This window comes from Sinohyriopsis cumingii, chromosome 14 (genome assembly GCF_028554795.1).
Source record: "Sinohyriopsis cumingii isolate HCF-2022 chromosome 14, ASM2855479v2, whole genome shotgun sequence".
NCBI classification, from domain to species: Eukaryota; Metazoa; Mollusca; class Bivalvia; order Unionida; family Unionidae; genus Sinohyriopsis; species Sinohyriopsis cumingii.
The window spans coordinates 115,238,393-115,259,338 of record NC_142974.1 but is presented as its reverse complement, the minus strand read 5'-3'; the positions used below and the strand labels follow the sequence as shown (position 1 = coordinate 115,259,338).

The 20,946-nt window shown below is 33.6% G+C and overlaps 1 protein-coding gene across 1 annotated transcript in view; it reads right to left on the bottom strand.

The window, feature by feature from the left end:
* Window positions 1–20,946, bottom strand: part of LOC149784645 (uncharacterized) — a 129,444-nt gene that overhangs the window by 91,970 nt on the left and 16,528 nt on the right. The window contains exon 3 of the mRNA XM_089933021.1: window positions 18,497–18,757. Within this exon, the coding sequence (XP_089789147.1) occupies window positions 18,497–18,757 (261 nt within the window). The remainder of the gene's footprint in view (window positions 1–18,496; window positions 18,758–20,946) is intronic.

The following is a 20,946-nucleotide window of genomic DNA, read 5'->3' as shown; positions in this document are numbered from 1 at the left end:
TTGCTTACATAATTTGCCATGAGGTATGTTTGTGTGGGTAGTGACCTTAATTATGGGGAAATTAGAAGTCTTAGAATATAGGAATAGAGTCAACTTAAATTTAAAACTGTTGCAATAAGTGACAGAAATATATGGTGAAAATGTTTCTTTTCCTTTATTTGCAATGAAATAAAAAAAATTAATGAAGAGAAAGTGAATTCGCTTCTTCCATATTAAACAATAGGCAAATATTTTACACTTTGATCTTTGACCTTTATGAACCTGATGAGTTACCTCCCTTTCTAATTGTAAAATTCATTGTTGATATCTCAGAAATAATTCTGGCTAGTTTCATGTTCCTGTCATTCAGCATAACATTGGTTGCTATGTTTACAAAATGTAATGTGCATTCTTAAAATAGCTCACTTTTATCATTGGGGGGGGAGGCTGGACTTGTTAGAGACTCTGACACTCATAAATACTGTTCTGTGGGGGAAAAGGCAGAAGAATTATTCAAAAGGATTGTTTGGATGCTTGCGACTTAAATGTTTCAGCCATATAAACATAATTAAATCATACAAAAGTAATACCTATATCTTCTTTATGGTGGCGCTCACCAGATAACATGTACTTTTGAGAGAGTGTCGTATGTAAGGTGAAGTAGTTCGCATTTAAAACATGCACAGTGGAGAGAATGTTTGCATACCTCTATGCTACATTAATGTAATGTGGATGATATTTCTTTTGGATACTGTACTTTTGGAAATTTTACATGATTTAAGCACACTGCTAACTAAAATGACTGCTCCCTTGTGTTAAAAAATCAGTCTGAATTAGTCTAAAGTAGACTATACATAGCAGCTATTAAAATAGGGAAAATGAATTTTGCCAGACTAGACAATACCAGCTTCTGAAAGTGCAATGAATGAATTACCAAACATATAAAATGTAAAAAAAAAGTTATCAGCTTTTTTTTATACAATTTACCTCTGAAGTTCAGGAAGTGAAAATGACCAAGTAGAGTTAGCACTATTTTGAAAGGTGCACATTTGAAGTAAGGCCAAGCTGTATACTCTATAACCCATAGTACACCCATCAATCATGCACCAAAATAAAGGGAATTAAAGGTTCTTCACATTATACCTAAGATATACAAGGTCTTTTTTAAATAACCAGTATAACCAGTGAGGAAAGCCGGGGACATTCTTTTTCTTTAAAATCCTAACCCTATGCAAAATGCGAAACTGTATAGCGCCACCTTAAAGAAAATATAAAAATGTTTGCAATTATTTTTTTTATTTTCATATAATTATGTATGATGTTCTGAATAAAATGGTACATTCATATTGATGTTAAGCATGAAAATAAGCTAATTATATCATTTTTCTCTTGCTTACATAATTTGCCATGAGGTATGTTTGTGTGGGTAGTGACCTTAATTATGGGGAAATTAGAAGTCTTAGAATATAGGAATAGAGTCAACTTAAATTTAAAACTGTTGCAATAAGTGACAGAAATATATGGTGAAAATGTTTCTTTTCCTTTATTTGCAATGAAATAAAAAAATTAATGAAGAGAAAGTGAATTCGCTTCTTCCATATTAAACAATAGGCAAATATTTTACACTTTGATCTTTGACCTTTATGAACCTGATGAGTTACCTCCCTTTCTAATTGTAAAATTCATTGTTGATATCTCAGAAATAATTCTGGCTAGTTTCATGTTCCTGTCATTCAGCATAACATTGGTTGCTATGTTTACAAAATGTAATGTGCATTCTTAAAATAGGTCACTTTTATCATTGGGGGGGGAGCCTGGACTTGTTAGAGACTCTGACACTCATAAATACTGTTCTGTGGGGGAAAAGGCACGAAGAATTATTCAAAAGGATTGTTTGGATGCTTGCGACTTAAATGTTTCAGCCATATAAACATAATTAAATCATACAAAAGTAATACCTATATCTTCTTTATGGTGGCGCTCACCAGATAACATGTACTTTTGAGAGAGTGTCGTATGTAATGTGAAGTAGTTCACATTTAAAACATGCACAGTGGAGAGAATGTTTGCATACCTCTATGCTACATTAATGTAATGTGGATGATATTTCTTTTGGGTACTGTACTTTTGGAAATTTTACATGATTTAAGCACACTGCTAACTAAAATGACTGCTCCCTTGTGTTAAAAAATCAGTCTGAATTAGTCTAAAGTAGACTATACATAGCAGCGATTAAAATAGGGAAAATGAATTTTGCCAGACTAGACAATACCAGCTTGTGAAAGTGCAATGAATGAATTACCAAACATATAAAATGTAAAAAAAAAGTTATCAACTTTTTTTTTATACAATTTACCTCTGAAGTTCAGGAAGTGAAAATGACCAAGTAGAGTTAGCACTATTTTGAAAGGTGCACATTTGAAGTAAGGCCAAGCTGTATACTCTATAACCCATAGTACACCCATCAATCATGCACCAAAATAAAGGGAATTAAAGGTTCTTCACATTATACCTAAGATATACAAGGTCTTTTTTAAATAACCAGTATAACCAGTGAGGAAAGCCGGGGACATTCTTTTTCTTTAAAATCCTAACCCTATGCAAAATGCGAAACTGTATAGCGCCACCTTAAAGAAAATATAAAAATGTTTGCAATTATTTTTTTTAGTTTCATATAATTATGTATGATGTTCTGAATAAAATGGTACATTCATATTGATGTTAAGCATGAAAATAAGCTAATTATGATCATTTTTCTCTTGCTTACATAATTTGCCATGAGGTATGTTTGTGTGGGTAGTGACCTTAATTATGGGGAAATTAGAAGTCTTAGAATATAGGAATAGAGTCAACTTAAATTTAAAACTGTTGCAATAAGTGACAGAAATATATGGTGAAAATGTTTCTTTTCCTTTATTTGCAATGAAATAAAAAAAATTAATGAAGAGAAAGTGAATTCGCTTCTTCCATATTAAACAATAGGCAAATATTTTACACTTTGATCTTTGACCTTTATGAACCTGATGAGTTACCTCCCTTTCTAATTGTAAAATTCATTGTTGATATCTCAGAAATAATTCTGGCTAGTTTCATGTTCCTGTCATTCAGCATAACATTGGTTGCTATGTTTACAAAATGTAATGTGCATTCTTAAAATAGCTCACTTTTATCATGGGGGGGAGGCTGGACTTGTTAGAGACTCTGACACTCATAAATACTGTTCTGTGGGGGAAAAGGCAGAAGAATTATTCAAAAGGATTGTTTGGATGCTTGCGACTTAAATGTTTCAGCCATATAAACATAATTAAATCATACAAAAGTAATACCTATATCTTCTTTATGGTGGCGCTCACCAGATAACATGTACTTTTGAGAGAGTGTCGTATGTAAGGTGAAGTAGTTCACATTTAAAACATGCACAGTGGAGAGAATGTTTGCATACCTCTATGCTACATTAATGTAATGTGGATGATATTTCTTTTGGATACTGTACTTTTGGAAATTTTACATGATTTAAGCACACTGCTAACTAAAATGACTGCTCCCTTGTGTTAAAAAATCAGTCTGAATTAGTCTAAAGTAGACTATACATAGCAGCTATTAAAATAGGGAAAATGAATTTTGCCAGACTAGACAATACCAACTTCTGAAAGTGCAATGAATTAATTACCAAACATATAAAATGTAAAAAAAAGTTATCGGCTTTTTTTTATACAATTTACCTCTGAAGTTCAGGAAGTGAAAATGACCAAGTAGAGTTAGCACTATTTTGAAAGGTGCACATTTGAAGTAAGGCCAAGCTGTATACTCTATAACCCATAGTACACCCATCAATCATGCACCAAAATAAAGGGAATTAAAGGTTCTTCACATTATACCTAAGATATACAAGGTCTTTTTTAAATAACCAGTATAACCAGTGAGGAAAGCCGGGGACATTCTTTTTCTTTAAAATCCTCACCCTATGCAAAATGAGAAACTGTATAGCGCCACCTTAAAGAAAATATAAAAATGTTTGCAATTATTTTTTTTAGTTTCATATAATTATGTATGATGTTCTGAATAAAATGGTACATTCATATTGATGTTAAGCATGAAAATAAGCTAATTATGATCATTTTTCTCTTGCTTACATAATTTGCCATGAGGTATGTTTGTGTGGGTAGTGACCTTAATTATGGGGAAATTAGAAGTCTTAGAATATAGGAATAGAGTCAACTTAAATTTAAAACTGTTGCAATAAGTGACAGAAATATATGGTGAAAATGTTTCTTTTCCTTTATTTGCAATGAAATAAAAAAATTAATGAAGAGAAAGTGAATTCACTTCTTCCATATTAAACAATAGGCAAATATTTTACACTTTGATCTTTGACCTTTATGAACCTGATGAGTTACCTCCCTTTCTAATTGTAAAATTCATTGTTGATATCTCAGAAATAATTCTGGCTAGTTTCATGTTCCTGTCATTCAGCATAACATTGGTTGCTATGTTTACAAAATGTAATGTGCATTCTTAAAATAGCTCACTTTTATCATTGGGGGGGGGGGGGAGGCTGGACTTGTTAGAGACTCTGACACTCATAAATACTGTTCTGTGGGGGAAAAGGCACGAAGAATTATTCAAAAGGATTGTTTGGATGCTTGCGACTTAAATGTTTCAGCCATATAAACATAATTAAATCATACAAAAGTAATACCTATATCTTCTTTATGGTGGCGCTCAACAGATAACATGTACTTTTGAGATAGTGTCGTATGTAATGTGAAGTAGTTCGCATTTAAAACATGCACAGTGGAGAGAATGTTTGCATACCTCTATGCTACATTAATGTAATGTGGATGATATTTCTTTTGGATACTGTACTTTTGGAAATTTTACATGATTTAAGCACACTGCTAACTAAAATGACTGCTCCCTTGTGTTAAAAAATCAGTCTGAATTAGTCTAAAGTAGACTATACATAGCAGCAATTAAAATAGGGAAAATGAATTTTGCCAGACTAGACAATACCAGCTTCTGAAAGTGCAATGAATGAATTACCAAACATATAAAATGTAAAAAAAAAGTTTTCAACTTTTTTTTTATACAATTTACCTCTGAAGTTCAGGAAGTGAAAATGACCAAGTAGAGTTAGCACTATTTTGAAAGGTGCACATTTGAAGTAAGGCCAAGCTGTATACTCTATAACCCATAGTACACCCATCAATCATGCACCAAAATAAAGGGAATTAAAGGTTCTTCACATTATACCTAAGATATACAAGGTCTTTTTTAAATAACCAGTATAACCAGTGAGGAAAGCCGGGGACATTCTTTTTCTTTAAAATCCTAACCCTATGCAAAATGCGAAACTGTATAGCGCCACCTTAAAGAAAATATAAAAATGTTTGCAATTATTTTTTTTAGTTTCATATAATTATGTATGATGTTCTGAATAAAATGGTACATTCATATTGATGTTAAGCATGAAAATAAGCTAATTATGATCATTTTTCTCTTGCTTACATAATTTGCCATGAGGTATGTTTGTGTGGGTAGTGACCTTAATTATGGGGAAATTAGAAGTCTTAGAATATAGGAATAGAGTCAACTTAAATTTAAAACTGTTGCAATAAGTGACAGAAATATATGGTGAAAATGTTTCTTTTCCTTTATTTGCAATGAAATAAAAAAAATTAATGAAGAGAAAGTGAATTCGCTTCTTCCATATTAAACAATAGGCAAATATTTTACACCTTGATCTTTGACCTTTATGAACCTGATGAGTTACCTCCCTTTCTAATTGTAAAATTCATTGTTGATATCTCAGAAATAATTCTGGCTAGTTTCATGTTCCTGTCATTCAGCATAACATTGGTTGCTATGTTTACAAAATGTAATGTGCATTCTTAAAATAGTTCACTTTTATCAATGGGGGGGCGAGGCTGGACTTGTTAGAGACTCTGACACTCATAAATACTGTTCTGTGGGGGAAAAGGCAGAAGAATTATTCAAAAGGATTGTTTGGATGCTTGCGACTTAAATGTTCCAGCCATAAAAACATAATTAAATCATACAAAAGTAATACCTATATCTTCTTTATGGTGGCGCTCACCAGATAACATGTACTTTTGAGAGAGTGTCGTATGTAAGGTGAAGTAGTTCGCATTTAAAACATGCACAGTGGAGAGAATGTTTGCATACCTCTATGCTACATTAATGTAATGTGGATGATATTTCTTTTGGATACTGTACTTTTGGAAATTTTACATGATTTAAGCACACTGCTAACTAAAATGACTGCTCCCTTGTGTTAAAAAATCAGTCTGAATTAGTCTAAAGTAGACTATACATAGCAGCTATTAAAATAGGGAAAATGAATTTTGCCAGACTAGACAATACCAGCTTCTGAAAGTGCAATGAATGAATTACCAAACATATAAAATGTAAAAAAAAAAGTTATCAGCTTTTTTTTATACAATTTACCTCTGAAGTTCAGGAAGTGAAAATGACCAAGTAGAGTTAGCACTATTTTGAAAGGTGCACATTTGAAGTAAGACCAAGTTGTATACTCTATAACCCATAGTACACCCATCAATCATACACCAAAATAAAGGGAATTAAAGGTTCTTTGCATTATAGCTAAGATATACAAGGTCTTTTTTAAATAACCAGTATAACCAGTGAGGAAAGCCGGGGACATTCTTTTTCTTTAAAATCCTAACCCTATGCAAAATGCGAAACTGTATAGCGCCACCTTATAGAAAATATTAAAATGTTTGCAATTATTTTTTTTATTTTCATATAATTATGTATGATGTTCTGAATAAAATGGTACATTCATATTGATGTTAAGCATGAAAATAAGCTAATTATGATCATTTTTCTCTTGCTTACATAATTTGCCATGAGGTATGTTTGTGTGGGTAGTGACCTTAATTATGGGGAAATTAGAAGTCTTAGAATATAGGAATAGAGTCAACTTAAATTTAAAACTGTTGCAATAAGTGACAGAAATATATGGTGAAAATGTTTCTTTTCCTTTATTTGCAATGAAATAAAAAAATTAATGAAGAGAAAGTGAATTCGCTTCTTCCATATTAAACAATAGGCAAATATTTTACACTTTGATCTTTGACCTTTATGAACCTGATGAGTTACCTCCCTTTCTAATTGTAAAATTCATTGTTGATATCTCAGAAATAATTCTGGCTAGTTTCATGTTCCTGTCATTCAGCATAACATTGGTTGCTATGTTTACAAAATGTAATGTGCATTCTTAAAATAGCTCACTTTTATCATGGGGGGAGGCTGGACTTGTTAGAGACTCTGACACTCATAAATACTGTTCTGTGGGGGAAAAGGCAGAAGAATTATTCAAAAGGATTGTTTGGATGCTTGCGACTTAAATGTTTCAGCCATATAAACATAATTAAATCATACAAAAGTAATACCTATATCTTCTTTATGGTGGCGCTCACCAGATAACATGTACTTTTGAGAGAGTGTCGTATGTAAGGTGAAGTAGTTCGCATTTAAAACATGCACAGTGGAGAGAATGTTTGCATACCTCTATGCTACATTAATGTAATGTGGATGATATTTCTTTTGGATACTGTACTTTTGGAAATTTTACATGATTTAAGCACACTGCTAACTAAAATGACTGCTCCCTTGTGTTAAAAAATCAGTCTGAATTAGTCTAAAGTAGACTATACATAGCAGCTATTAAAATAGGGAAAATGAATTTTGCCAGACTAGACAATACCAGCTTCTGAAAGTGCAATGAATTAATTACCAAACATATAAAATGTAAAAAAAAGTTATCGGCTTTTTTTTATACAATTTACCTCTGAAGTTCAGGAAGTGAAAATGACCAAGTAGAGTTAGCACTATTTTGAAAGGTGCACATTTGAAGTAAGGCCAAGCTGTATACTCTATAACCCATAGTACACCCATCAATCATGCACCAAAATAAAGGGAATTAAAGGTTCTTCACATTATACCTAAGATATACAAGGTCTTTTTTAAATAACCAGTATAACCAGTGAGGAAAGCCGGGGACATTCTTTTTCTTTAAAATCCTCACCCTATGCAAAATGCGAAACTGTATAGCGCCACCTTAAAGAAAATATAAAAATGTTTGCAATTATTTTTTTTAGTTTCATATAATTATGTATGATGTTCTGAATAAAATGGTACATTCATATTGATGTTAAGCATGAAAATAAGCTAATTATGATCATTTTTCTCTTGCTTACATAATTTGCCATGAGGTATGTTTGTGTGGGTAGTGACCTTAATTATGGGGAAATTAGAAGTCTTAGAATATAGGAATAGAGTCAACTTAAATTTAAAACTGTTGCAATAAGTGACAGAAATATATGGTGAAAATGTTTCTTTTCCTTTATTTGCAATGAAATAAAAAAATTAATGAAGAGAAAGTGAATTCACTTCTTCCATATTAAACAATAGGCAAATATTTTACACTTTGATCTTTGACCTTTATGAACCTGATGAGTTACCTCCCTTTCTAATTGTAAAATTCATTGTTGATATCTCAGAAATAATTCTGGCTAGTTTCATGTTCCTGTCATTCAGCATAACATTGGTTGCTATGTTTACAAAATGTAATGTGCATTCTTAAAATAGCTCACTTTTATCAATGGGGGGGGGGGAGGCTGGACTTGTTAGAGACTCTGACACTCATAAATACTGTTCTGTGGGGGAAAAGGCAGAAGAATTATTCAAAAGGATTGTTTGGATGCTTGCGACTTAAATGTTCCAGCCATATAAACATAATTAAATCATACAAAAGTAATACCTATATCTTCTTTATGGTGGCGCTCACCAGATAACATGTACTTTTGAGAGAGTGTCGTATGTAACGTGAAGTAGTTCGCATTTAAAACATGCACAGTGGAGAGAATGTTTGCATACCTCTATGCTACATTAATGTAATGTGGATGATATTTCTTTTGGATACTGTACTTTTGGAAATTTTACATGATTTAAGCACACTGCTAACTAAAATGACTGCTCCCTTGTGTTAAAAAATCAGTCTGAATTAGTCTAAAGTAGACTATACATAGCAGCTATTAAAATAGGGAAAATGAATTTTGCCAGACTAGACAATACCAGCTTCTGAAAGTGCAATGAATGAATTACCAAACATATAAAATGTAAAAAAAAAAGTTATCAGCTTTTTTTATACAATTTACCTCTGAAGTTCAGGAAGTGAAAATGACCAAGCAGAGTTAGCACTATTTTGAAAGGTGCACATTTGAAGTAAGGCCAAGCTGTATACTCTATAACCCATAGTACACCCATCAATCATGCACCAAAATAAAGGGAATTAAAGGTTCTTCACATTATACCTAAGATATACAAGGTCTTTTCTAAATAACCAGTATAACCAGTGAGGAAAGCCGGGGACATTCTTTTTCTTTAAAATCCTAACCCTATGCAAAATGCGAAACTGTATAGCGCCACCTTAAAGAAAATATAAAAATGTTTGCAATTATTTTTTTTATTTTCATATAATTATGTATGATGTTCTGAATAAAATGGTACATTCATATTGATGTTAAGCATGAAAATAAGCTAATTATGATCATTTTTCTCTTGCTTACATAATTTGCCATGAGGTATGTTTGTGTGGGTAGTGACCTTAATTATGGGGAAATTAGAAGTCTTAGAATATAGGAATAGAGTCAACTTAAATTTAAAACTGTTGCAAAATGCAAAACTGTATAGCGCCACCTATGCGAGATAACGATGGGAGTACTCCAAATGTGCCAAAATTGGAAACGAGGCTGATACCTAGGAAAGTTATACATGCATTCCTGGCATGGGGGCGCTCACCAATTAATATGTACTTTAAAGAGAGTGACGTATGTAAGGTGAAGTAGTTTGCATTTAAAACATGAACAATGGAGAGAATGTTGGCATACCTATATGCTACATTAATGTAATGTGGATGATATTTCTTTGGATATTGTACTTTTGGAAATTTTATATGATTTAAGCACACTGCTAACTAAAATGACTGCTCCCTTGTGTTAAAAAATCAGTCTGAATTAGTCTAAAGTAGACTATACATAGCAGCTATTCAAATAGGGAAAATGAATTTTGCCAGACTAGACAATACCAGCTTCTGAAAGTGCAATGAATAAATTACCAAACATATAAAATGTAAAAAAAAAAGTTATCGGCTTTTTATTATACAATTTACCTCTGAAGTTCAGGAAGTGAAAATGACCAAGTAGAGTTAGCACTATTTTGAAAGGTGCACATTTGAAGCAAGGCCAAGCTGTATACTCTATAGCCCATAGCACACCCATTAATCATGCACCAAAATAAAGGGAATTAAAGGTTCTTTGCATTATACCTAAGATATACAAGGTCTTTTTTAAATAACCAGTATAACCAGTGAGGAAAGCCGGGGACATTCTTTTTCTTTAAAATCCTAACCCTATGCAAAATGCAAAACTGTATAGCGCCACCTATGCGAGATAACGACGGGAGTACTACAAATGTGCCAAAATTGGAAACGAGGCTGATACCTAGGAAAGTTATACATGCATTCCTGGCATAGGGGGCGCTCACCAATTAATATGTACTTTAGAGAGAGTGACGTATGTAAGGTGAAGTAGTTTGCATTTAAAACATGAACAATGGAGAGAATGTTGGCATACCTATATGCTACATTAATGTAATGTGGATGATATTTCTTTGGATATTGTACTTTTGGAAATTTTACATGATTTAAGCACACTGCTAACTAAAATGACTGCTCCCTTGTGCTAAAAAATCAGCCTGAATTAGTCTAAAGTACACTATACATAGCAGCTATTAAAATAGGGAAAATGAATTTTGCCAGACTAGACAATGTCAGCTTCTGGATGTGCAATGAATGAATTACCAAATATTTAAAATGTAAAAAAAAGTTATTGGCTCTTTTTTATACAATTTACCTCTGAAGTTCAGGAAGTGAAAATGACCAAGTAGAGCTAGCACTTTTTTGAAAGGTTCACATTTGAAGTATGGCCAAGCTGTATACGCTATAACTCATAGTACACCCATCAATGATACATCAAAATAAAGGGAATTAAAGGTTCTTTTAATTATACTTAAGATATACAAGGTCTTTTTTAAATAGCCAGTATAACCAGTGAGGAAAGACGGGGAAATTCTTTTTCTTTAAAATCTTAACCTATGCAAAATGCGAAACTGTATAGCGACACCATAATAACATGGTGAAATGAAAGAGTTAAATGGATGATTTAGTAACAATTTATCTGGGAATATGAAATATACCCGAGAATTATACCAGTCATCGTTTGGCATTGAATAACAGTACATAATAATGAATACACTAATATTGTCCATCAATGTTGACAACACCCACCCACCTACCTACGATGTCGTTACCCCGTCAACGAAATAGAAACACTATTAGTACTACCACTCATGCTGCTTTACCACCGAAAGCTTTGCGACGAATGAAATTGATTTGTAACTGTTTTAAACAAATTTAGAGGCTAGATTTCCTTCCCATTACAATATTTTGTGAAGATATGAAGCTAACATTCTATGGCCACAATTCTGTCCAAAAAGTGGTTGATGAGACAAAGCCATAAAAAGCACATCTAGTGCTATGAGACGAAATACACACAACTGCATAAAAAAACATGTTTACTCTTTCCTGTGATATGCTGACTACAAAGAATATATACTGTTGAGGGATGTAATATTGATGGAAACAAATTATAATGCTGCCAGAACTGGACCTAACAAGACAAAACCTTTACAAATATTATCTACATCTAATAGGCAATTTCTCTACCAAATGGTTCCAAGGAACTGAACGTGAATTTGTGTATGGACAATTGTATCACAAGGCAGAGAGTACATGCAAATTATGAAGCATTATGCAAAGAATTAGCCAGTCGATTTAGGATTATTGAAACTGCAAAAACATATGACACTCAGTTTAGTCACAGAGACCAGAAATACAGTGAGACTGCTGAAGAGTATGCAGCTGAATTAAAGAGGTTTTATGTCAAGCATGATGATGAGACCAGACAAGAAGATCTACTGAGAAGGTTCCTTGATGGGTTGATAGGTGATAAAGCTCACTTTCACACTCAGTATTTTAAAGAACCGAAAGACATAGATGATGATATCTTTCAAGTAGTAATCTTCAATGAAACATGTAAGACTAGAAAAATAAGAGTGAAACACGAACAGTCAAAGAATACAGGTGATCAGACACTGATAAAGATGGTAGTCTGGTGAATGAAGATGAAAACCAGTCTGCAAACAAAAGAGCTACAAGGGCAACACCAGGGAAGAACAAGAATAAAGTCTTTAATAAATAAGTGCAAGAATCTACACGGATTGACAAAGGCAATAGTGATAAGAAAGATTCAAAGATAGATTTAATTGATTTTGATAATCTGAGAGAGGTTATACAAGAACTGATAAAGAAACAGACTGTTAATTTAATAGAGTTTCTCATCCAAGCTCATGGAATCCAACTAACAACAGGTGTGATAATGGCCACGAAAGTAAACAAAGTTACTAAGATGGGTCACATGGTGAAAGGCAGAGTTACCAGTCATGCAATAAGGCCTGTTTTATTTGTGGTGATCCTTATCATTTCAAATGTGAATGTTCAAGAAACCAGAACAGATATGACAGAAAGCCCACAACAGAGAAAAGTTCAGACAACAGTTCTGAATTAAGGGCATCCAGCACAGGAAAATGTTTAAACTAATGGGAACTGACTCAGCCAAGAGACAGTCCAGGTTTTAAAGGAAATTGCCCTCATTAGTGATCAAATTCAGCAACTGTCCAACGAACAAACTATCATTAATATACCTGTCAAGATACCTGTTCATAGAGGTATACCAAAATTAAAGGGCATACATGTTAAGGGTTTTCTACAGGGAGTAAAATTACATTTGTAGTTGATAATTGTGCTGAGAAAACTGTTCAAGCTGAACATGTGTACAAGAAAATAAAGGAGTCTGAAAGAAAAGAATTAAGGAGCAAAGGATGTCTTGTGCATGCAGGATGATAACCATTTCTGGATTATGGGAAGTATAAAGTCACCTTAAAACCAGACACTGTCAAGATGGATAAAGAAGTCATTGTTTGCTGAAATCGAAGATGAAGTTTTGCTTGGTGCCGCTGCTTTGAAAGGATCTGATGGGAAGCTAGCAGACATTATTTTGAGTAAGAATAAAATCCTTGATGGCAAAGAGATAAAGTGTCAACAGATTGTTAACAATCAAATCAGAAGAGTTTGTTTAGCTGATAAATACATCATACCAGGTTTGAGTGAGCAGATTGTAGACATGTATAATGATTGCCATAATACTGATGATCAAGAAGGTGAATGTGATGTTTTGATTGAACCAACACTGCATTTTAAAGAAAGGCATCCCCTTGTGATGGCTTCCAGCCTTGCTAATCTTAATGCTACAACAATGATAAAGGTGAGGGTTATGAATCCTTTCCTATCAGTCTCACTGAAACAAGGAGCTGTGATAGGCACTGCTGAGAAAGTTACACATGGTTCAGTCATAAAGGTGTTAAGTCTAGAGGAAGATGAAAGTGTGTCGGATGGAATGACATTGCTTCCAGATGTATCAATCTAATGGAGATAAACATAACAGATACCACTCCAAACAAGTTTCCAGATTATATAAAAAATATTTGTAAAGAAGGGAAAGCTCTAACCAGGAAAGCAAAGAAAGCTCAAAGAAGCACACAGAAGGTAAACCTAGAAAAAGATATACCTGACCATTTGAAAGCACTTTTAGAGAATCATCAGATGGGAAGAAGTTTCAGCAACAGAAAGAATTAGCAAAACTGCTCACATATTTCCATGATGTTTTCTCTCAAGATGAGAATGATTTAGGGCTTACTAATCTTGCAGAACACACGATTGACATAGGGAATGCAAAACCCATAAAGCAGCCCTTCAAAAGAGTACCAACGGCATTTGCTAATGAAGAGAAAGAAGTTATAGATAAACTGAAAGCCCAAGGTGTAATCAGAGAATCTAACTCTCCATGGGCATCTCCAATTGTGTTGGTCAGAAAGAAAAATGGTAGTGTCCTTCCATATGTAGATTACAGGAAACTGAATACTGTGACAAAATTGGATGTTTTTCCTATATCCAAGAGTCAATGAATGCCTTGCTGCAGTTGCAAGATTTTTCAGTACATTAGATCTTACATCAGGATACTTTCCAGTGTCAGTTAGGGACAAAGACATCTCTAAGACTGCATTTGTGACCAAGCATGGTTTATTGAGTTTACAGTAATGCCACAGGGTTTGACAAACAGTCCCACAACTTTGCAATGAGTGGTAGACATTGCATTGAAAGGATTGCAGCATTTTTCCTGTATCATCTAAATAGATGACATCATAGTGTAAGGAACTATTTTCTGCGAACACATACAAAGACTCAAAACGGTTACATTGTACACAGATGGCTAATTTGAACCTGACACCTGACAAGTATGAACTTTTACAGGATGAAGCTGGCTTCCTGGGACACCAAGTCTCAAAGAATGGAGTTAGCCCTGATCAGAATAATGTTGCAAAATATTACATTGGAAGGATCCAGAATATGTACTGAACTCCATCAGTTCTTGGGTACCTGTTCTTACTACAGACACTTTATTCGAGACTTTTCAAAGATAACCAAGCCATTGTTTTACTTACCCAAGAAGGACAGCTCATTGGAATGGACAAAAGAGTGCCGAATAAGTTTCAACCAGTTGAAAGGGGCTCTATCAATTATAGAAATCATGGTTTTCCCAAGAGATGAAGGAACTTTCATCCTTGACACAGATGCATGTGATGCTGGAATAGGTGCAGTCCTGTCCCAGATTCAGAATGGCCAAGAAAGAGTTATCATATATTTTCTGGATGATAAGAAAATATGAAAGAACACAATTTCACACTATTAGAAGCAGTGTTTCCCTTGACGCACATTTGTGCGTCAGGGACGTATGCTGGAGAAAACTGACGCAAACATTTTGTTGCCGTGCGTTTTTTTTGACGCAAGGGATTCACATAATGCAATCAGGATTTTGTATTTAATATCCAATGCATTGGAGGAAGGGTGACATCGTGTATACTTCGAGCATAGGCATTGACTGGTTCCCCGCTTTGTTTGCTCCCTGTGTTGGGCTCCTCTACTCATATAGCGGAGTGGAACGCAGGGAACATACGAAATAAGGAACCAGACTAGCATAGACGATGTTATGACGCAATAGCTTCCCCATATCTCGCGGGCTCTCATGCGATTTCCATCAAGCTCAGCAAGATGTCATCTTGATGTTTAACCACAATGCTTGTTGCACTAGAAAGTGATCTCCAGATTAAAATGTCATGCACTAAAAATCATAAGCGAAGAAAGTGAAAGAAGCAGAACACAAAAGAGTAACTGTGCATCTAACTTTAATGAAAAATGGAGAAAATAATTCCCTTGACTGGAATACGGCACATTCATTAGGATTACCGCTGCGATTTCTGATAGCATGATTGCGAAGAATGTAGAAGTGAATAATCCTTTCATGACAGGGTTTAAGAATTTTAACAAATCTGCCCTTGTTCGCTACAAGATGTCTGGAGAACACATTATAGCCCAAGACATTCTTTCAAAGAAAGACCTTAAAGTTCAAGTGTAACCTATTAGAAACAAGATGAATCATTAACCTCCTTCATTTTTGGATAAATCTGTTCATGGACGAAGTACTATGAAACCAATGATAGTACACATTTTATGACAGGTAGTAAATTGACTGCCATTTGGTTAAAAAGATTTATTAGGCTTTTTGTATTGGCTTGTATGTAATATGTTGGTCTATAATATTGCTTCAAAAAGATTATAAGGAGACTGTTAAAAGTACGATTTTAAAAGAAAAATTAACTAACAAAATTATTCTTTGAATGGACAATGCATTTGTTTGTTAAATATGCATATTGGTTTATTTGTATGTTTAGAGAGAGAGAGAGAGAGAGAGAATGTTGTGCAAGTTGCAATATCCTATTTCAAGCTGAAAAAGTATAAGTTGGATGAAAATTTGTCAGTATATTTTTGACCCCATATTTTTTATTTAACCCCCAGTTCTGACACCAAGGTATTTTTTTTTACCCTCCGTTTTACACCCCTGGGGGATACACTGAAATTAGAATCGTTAAAAACATCAGGGCCTAGAAGTTTTGCAAAAGTATCAAAAACTGTAATTAAACAGTGCTTTTATATTTGAGTAAGACATCTAGAACAATGAAGTAAAAGAAAGGTTTTATTTCTCTCAAAACTTGTAAAAGGATCTCCTTGGATACACTGGTAACATGGCCAAAATACATTTTAGCAAAAACCTGAATGTATACCTTACAATTAAAAAATAAACTCTAGACAATGTATTTCATCTGTAAAAGCCTGTAACAAAGTCTGACTTTAACTGGATGCTGCCAGTGAGACTTTTCAAGGTCATTTAATACATTGTCCAGTGCAAGTGTGGAACAAGCTAAAGCCCAATTACTCTTTCTGTTAAATGTGAACTGGCTTAAAAAATGTACTAGTCTTGGATACAGTGAACTAGTAAGATTGTATATGCAAGTTATAATTTGCTTTGATATAAAAAAAATTAAAACACTAATTGTCTACAATTTTTATAAATATCACTTGTCTTATAGTTGTTGCCAAGTGATTTGAATAATTGTAACTGAACCCTAACCTAATTTGCTAGTAGAATTAATGGACCGCTTATCTAAGCATTACCTCTAATGGAATGGATGAAGTGTATAGTAGTAGTTTGGCATTTGAATGATTGCCCATCATCCATCACATTCCTTGGAAGTGAGGTCCATTTTTGATGGTGTAATGATACTGCAAAAGCTGTGGACTTCCAACCAGTTTGGGAGGGAAAGTCTAGATTTGATTAGAGATTTAATATCTGAATTGTATTTAATAAAATCTAATCCAGAAGCAAATATGTTCTTTGGTCTTTAAGCTATCAACATACTTAGATTTTAATATAAATTTCTTGGCAACCAGAAGGACTAGTAGATTGAGAAATTTACTTGTCCAGCTGAATCTTCTTTAATCCTTCCCAGAAAACAATGTAAGACAAATGGAGATTAACTAGCCATTGGATGACTGAAATTATGACAACTATATTCTAAGAGTAAATTCACTAGCGTGGGGCTAATGTACTACCAGTAAATTGGAGCCTTCATTAAGAATTATATATCAAACACACATATAAGCAGGTGCAGGCCTTCTAACCTGAACCCCCAGCTTGGTTAATGGCTTATATGGTGTTAGTACAGATCCCACTCACCATGTAGCTATGTTACAAAGCAGGTTAGCATGCAACAGAGGGTGACTAAAAGCCAAAAGGTGCATACAGGATGCAAGCAGCATATACACATCCAAGCAAATACAACTACAAACTACAAATAAACATTTTAAATGCAAATTTCAGCTGGATACTGCAACCACTTATTTCAAAATATAACATTTTTGCACATTATACAATGTACAAACGTAATGAGTTTATGTATTACAATGGAATTATTCAGATTAACTTTTTAAACAGTGGAGAAACACTCAAAATGTTTGTAGTTACATGTATATTTCTGTGCTGAAAGCTGATTATGCAAATAGGTAAAGAGATTATTCCTCTTTATATATCATCCTGACAAAATAAGTATGAGAAAATGCCGAACAAATCTGTCCTGAATTTTATTTTCTTCTGGATATTGCTTTTTTCCCTCTAGCTAGAGTCAGTCAAACCCCTTGTAGCTTTAAAATCTAGAAAATCTGAAATCCAAACTAATTTTCCAGACCAGCAAGGATATAATATTCTTACAGAAACCATCTTTAGTTTTATCGGTCTTGACCAGATGTTTTATTGGGATGGCCTTTAGTCCATTATCTGTCCATACATTAATGCAGATTTGGTACCACTGCTTTCTCTGAATACGTGAACGATTGCCATGAAACTGTAAACATTCATCCCATGATCTAGTTGGTTCTAAATAAAACTGTTACTGCTTGGACATCCAATATGGCCACCACTGCATCCATCTTGAAAATCTTATTACTATTCCTTTTTCTGAATGGATGGTCATATCAACATAGGGTTTTCACTAAGGGTCTTCTTATAATGTCTGGCTGGTCCTAAACGAAAGTGATACTGATCCAGTGTCCACTGTGGTCAAATTGCTAATTGTATGGCAAATTTCCTTTTATTAGTGCCACAAACCTTAACCCTGATGCTAGAACTTTTCAGCCTGAAATCAATATATGTATGTCTCTTCCTTGCCCCAAATGCAAACAACATAGAACATTTGTTAACATTAGGTGGTGGAAAACCTGGGTTATTGTGCAGATGCAAAATACAGATGCAAGGACAGATAATATATAAAAATAAAGTTTGCCTCTAGGCATACATATAAATACAGACAGGTAGGTCATTTATGATTATGTATGCCAATATACCTTTTGTTCGCCTTGTCCATTCATGGGTTGATAAAGAAACATCACAGCAATTGACATAGACATCTATACCCTCTGTGCTACATCTCTCAGAAATGTTTACCTCCTCCCCAAGAAGTCGCCTGACCAGGGTTGTCTTGCCTACACCCACATGTCCGACAACCATGATTCGTATGCTGTATACAGTCTCCTTTCCATCCTTAAGAGCTTCTTCAAAAAGTTGGATGGATCTGTGATCCATATTGAGAATTTCTATTGGAACACCTGTGCATGTAATGGGTTAGTTATATATTATCAACTTTGATGAAGATTTTGTTTTAAAAAAAGGACTTCTTGCAGTGTTAGCGAGTTTAATTTAGGTTTACAAACTCAGTCATTGTTCTTCACCTTAATAAATATCTGTAACACTTACAAATTCTTTGTCAATAAAACTCACCATATAGAGTTTACCTGTGTTCAACTGGGTCTAGAAAAAAAATAACAACTTTTAAATCTTTAATCTGATGAAAACAGAACTCTCCTTATTTTAAGCAGACTCGACAGGCACCATTAAGATCCCATTCTACAGTTAATACGGTATGTGTTCCCGAAAGAGGGACAAGTATAAAGTGGAAGTTGTTTGCATTTGCAACATGCACAATGGAGAAATGTTGGCATTCATTGCTACTTTCATGTAATGCAACTATATTTTATTTACATTTGGTAATAATGTTGATCAGATGCCATCTAAAGCTGACAGCCAATCAAAATGCCTGTTCCCATTTACTAAAAAATTGAGCATGAATTTAAGTGCAAAGGAAAACTAACTTTTGTTGTTTTTAAATATGCAAGTGATTTTTGCCAGAGTATGCAATACGAGGTTTGAAAATGCAAAAAATACATTAGAAAATATATCAAAACTATTTTTACAACAAAGCAGAGCTAGCGGCCTTCTGAAGGTTTCACATGTAAATCAAGACCAGTCTGTATCTTGCCAAAACTAAATTACATGTACACCCATCACTCATATCCCAAAATAATTAGGGAATTAAAAGTTCATTTAATAATTCTTACATTATCCAGTCAGTTTTAAACAGCTAGGATTCCTACAATATCCAGTCAGTTTTAAATAGCTAGGATTACTTTTTCTTGAAAAAAAAAATATGCACAAATTACAAAACTGCTGAGCCAAACCTAAAATTTCCTGTTTCTACAAAACTTTAGAATTCCTGGTCCATTATATTTTAGTAACATATATCTCTGCCACTAATAAAAGTTCCTGGCCTGCCAAACTTTTTGATTTATCTTCTTTCACTTATAGTAATGGATCAGAATATGCACTGTACTGTCAGTTAAAAAAAACTATTGTTACCAACCAAATTAAGTTTTTCACTTCCATTATTTGAAAGTGCTAACTGATTGTTTAATCAAAATGTCAACAGAACATGGCCTCTTATCAGTGTTTGTCAGATGAATAAATTAGCTATGCATCTCCTCACACTTGAATCAGGCTGTTCTTAATTTTAAAAAAAAAGATCTCCTTTTCTTCAACAAATATGCCACAAATTTCCTCAAATTTAAAAGGCAAAAAGAAATAAGGAACTAACAACCATTAATTTACAAGGTTGTTTGAATTTTCTTTAATCCCTCTTCAAAAATGAAATAGTCAGTCCCTATATGTTAAACCTTACTTCATATAAACAAAAACCATATACCCACCCTACACCTGTACAAAAAGTCATTCAAATTTTAAGGCAGTGTGAGACAATAAGTGATGACAAGCTTTGTCACATATAGATGGACAGACATGCAGACATATGCCCGGAGATAACAAGACTGTCATTTTTTAAAATAGGCCTGGGTGTATAATTTGCTTGAAAAATCTTCCTTTTGGACAAATCAATTACAAGTTTAAAATGTTGGATACTCTCCAATTATTGTTGTAATCTGTATTCCCAAATGATAGACCATTATATTTATATTAAATATTGAGGAAGTTAGTTCTGTCTAGAAACCACATATCATATCATTGCTTACAATTTGCCTATAAATCATACACTTATAAATCATACGTGTACTACATGATACTTCTATAGTAGTATTATATAGTAGTGTACATGTATAATTTATTGATAAATTGTAAGCAACTATACAAGCCCATGTGGGGACTATTACTGATATTAATACCCCTACTTCAGGACAGGATCCTGAAATGTTCATATATTAATAGAGTAGTCAGGTGCGACTGACACCAGGTACTTTTCAGTATACATGTATTTTCAGAAAGCTTGAAGGTAGTGCATACATACTGTTAAACAAATAAAGTATAGTCTGGGTCTGTTTTGTATCATACCCCATCACCAGTCTTGGAAAAAAGAACTTCTATTTTTATTACAGACTGTATATAACAATGAGCATGGTCATAAGGCTGATGCAGGTAAATAGAAATATTTTAATTTCTATTTAGATGGCAT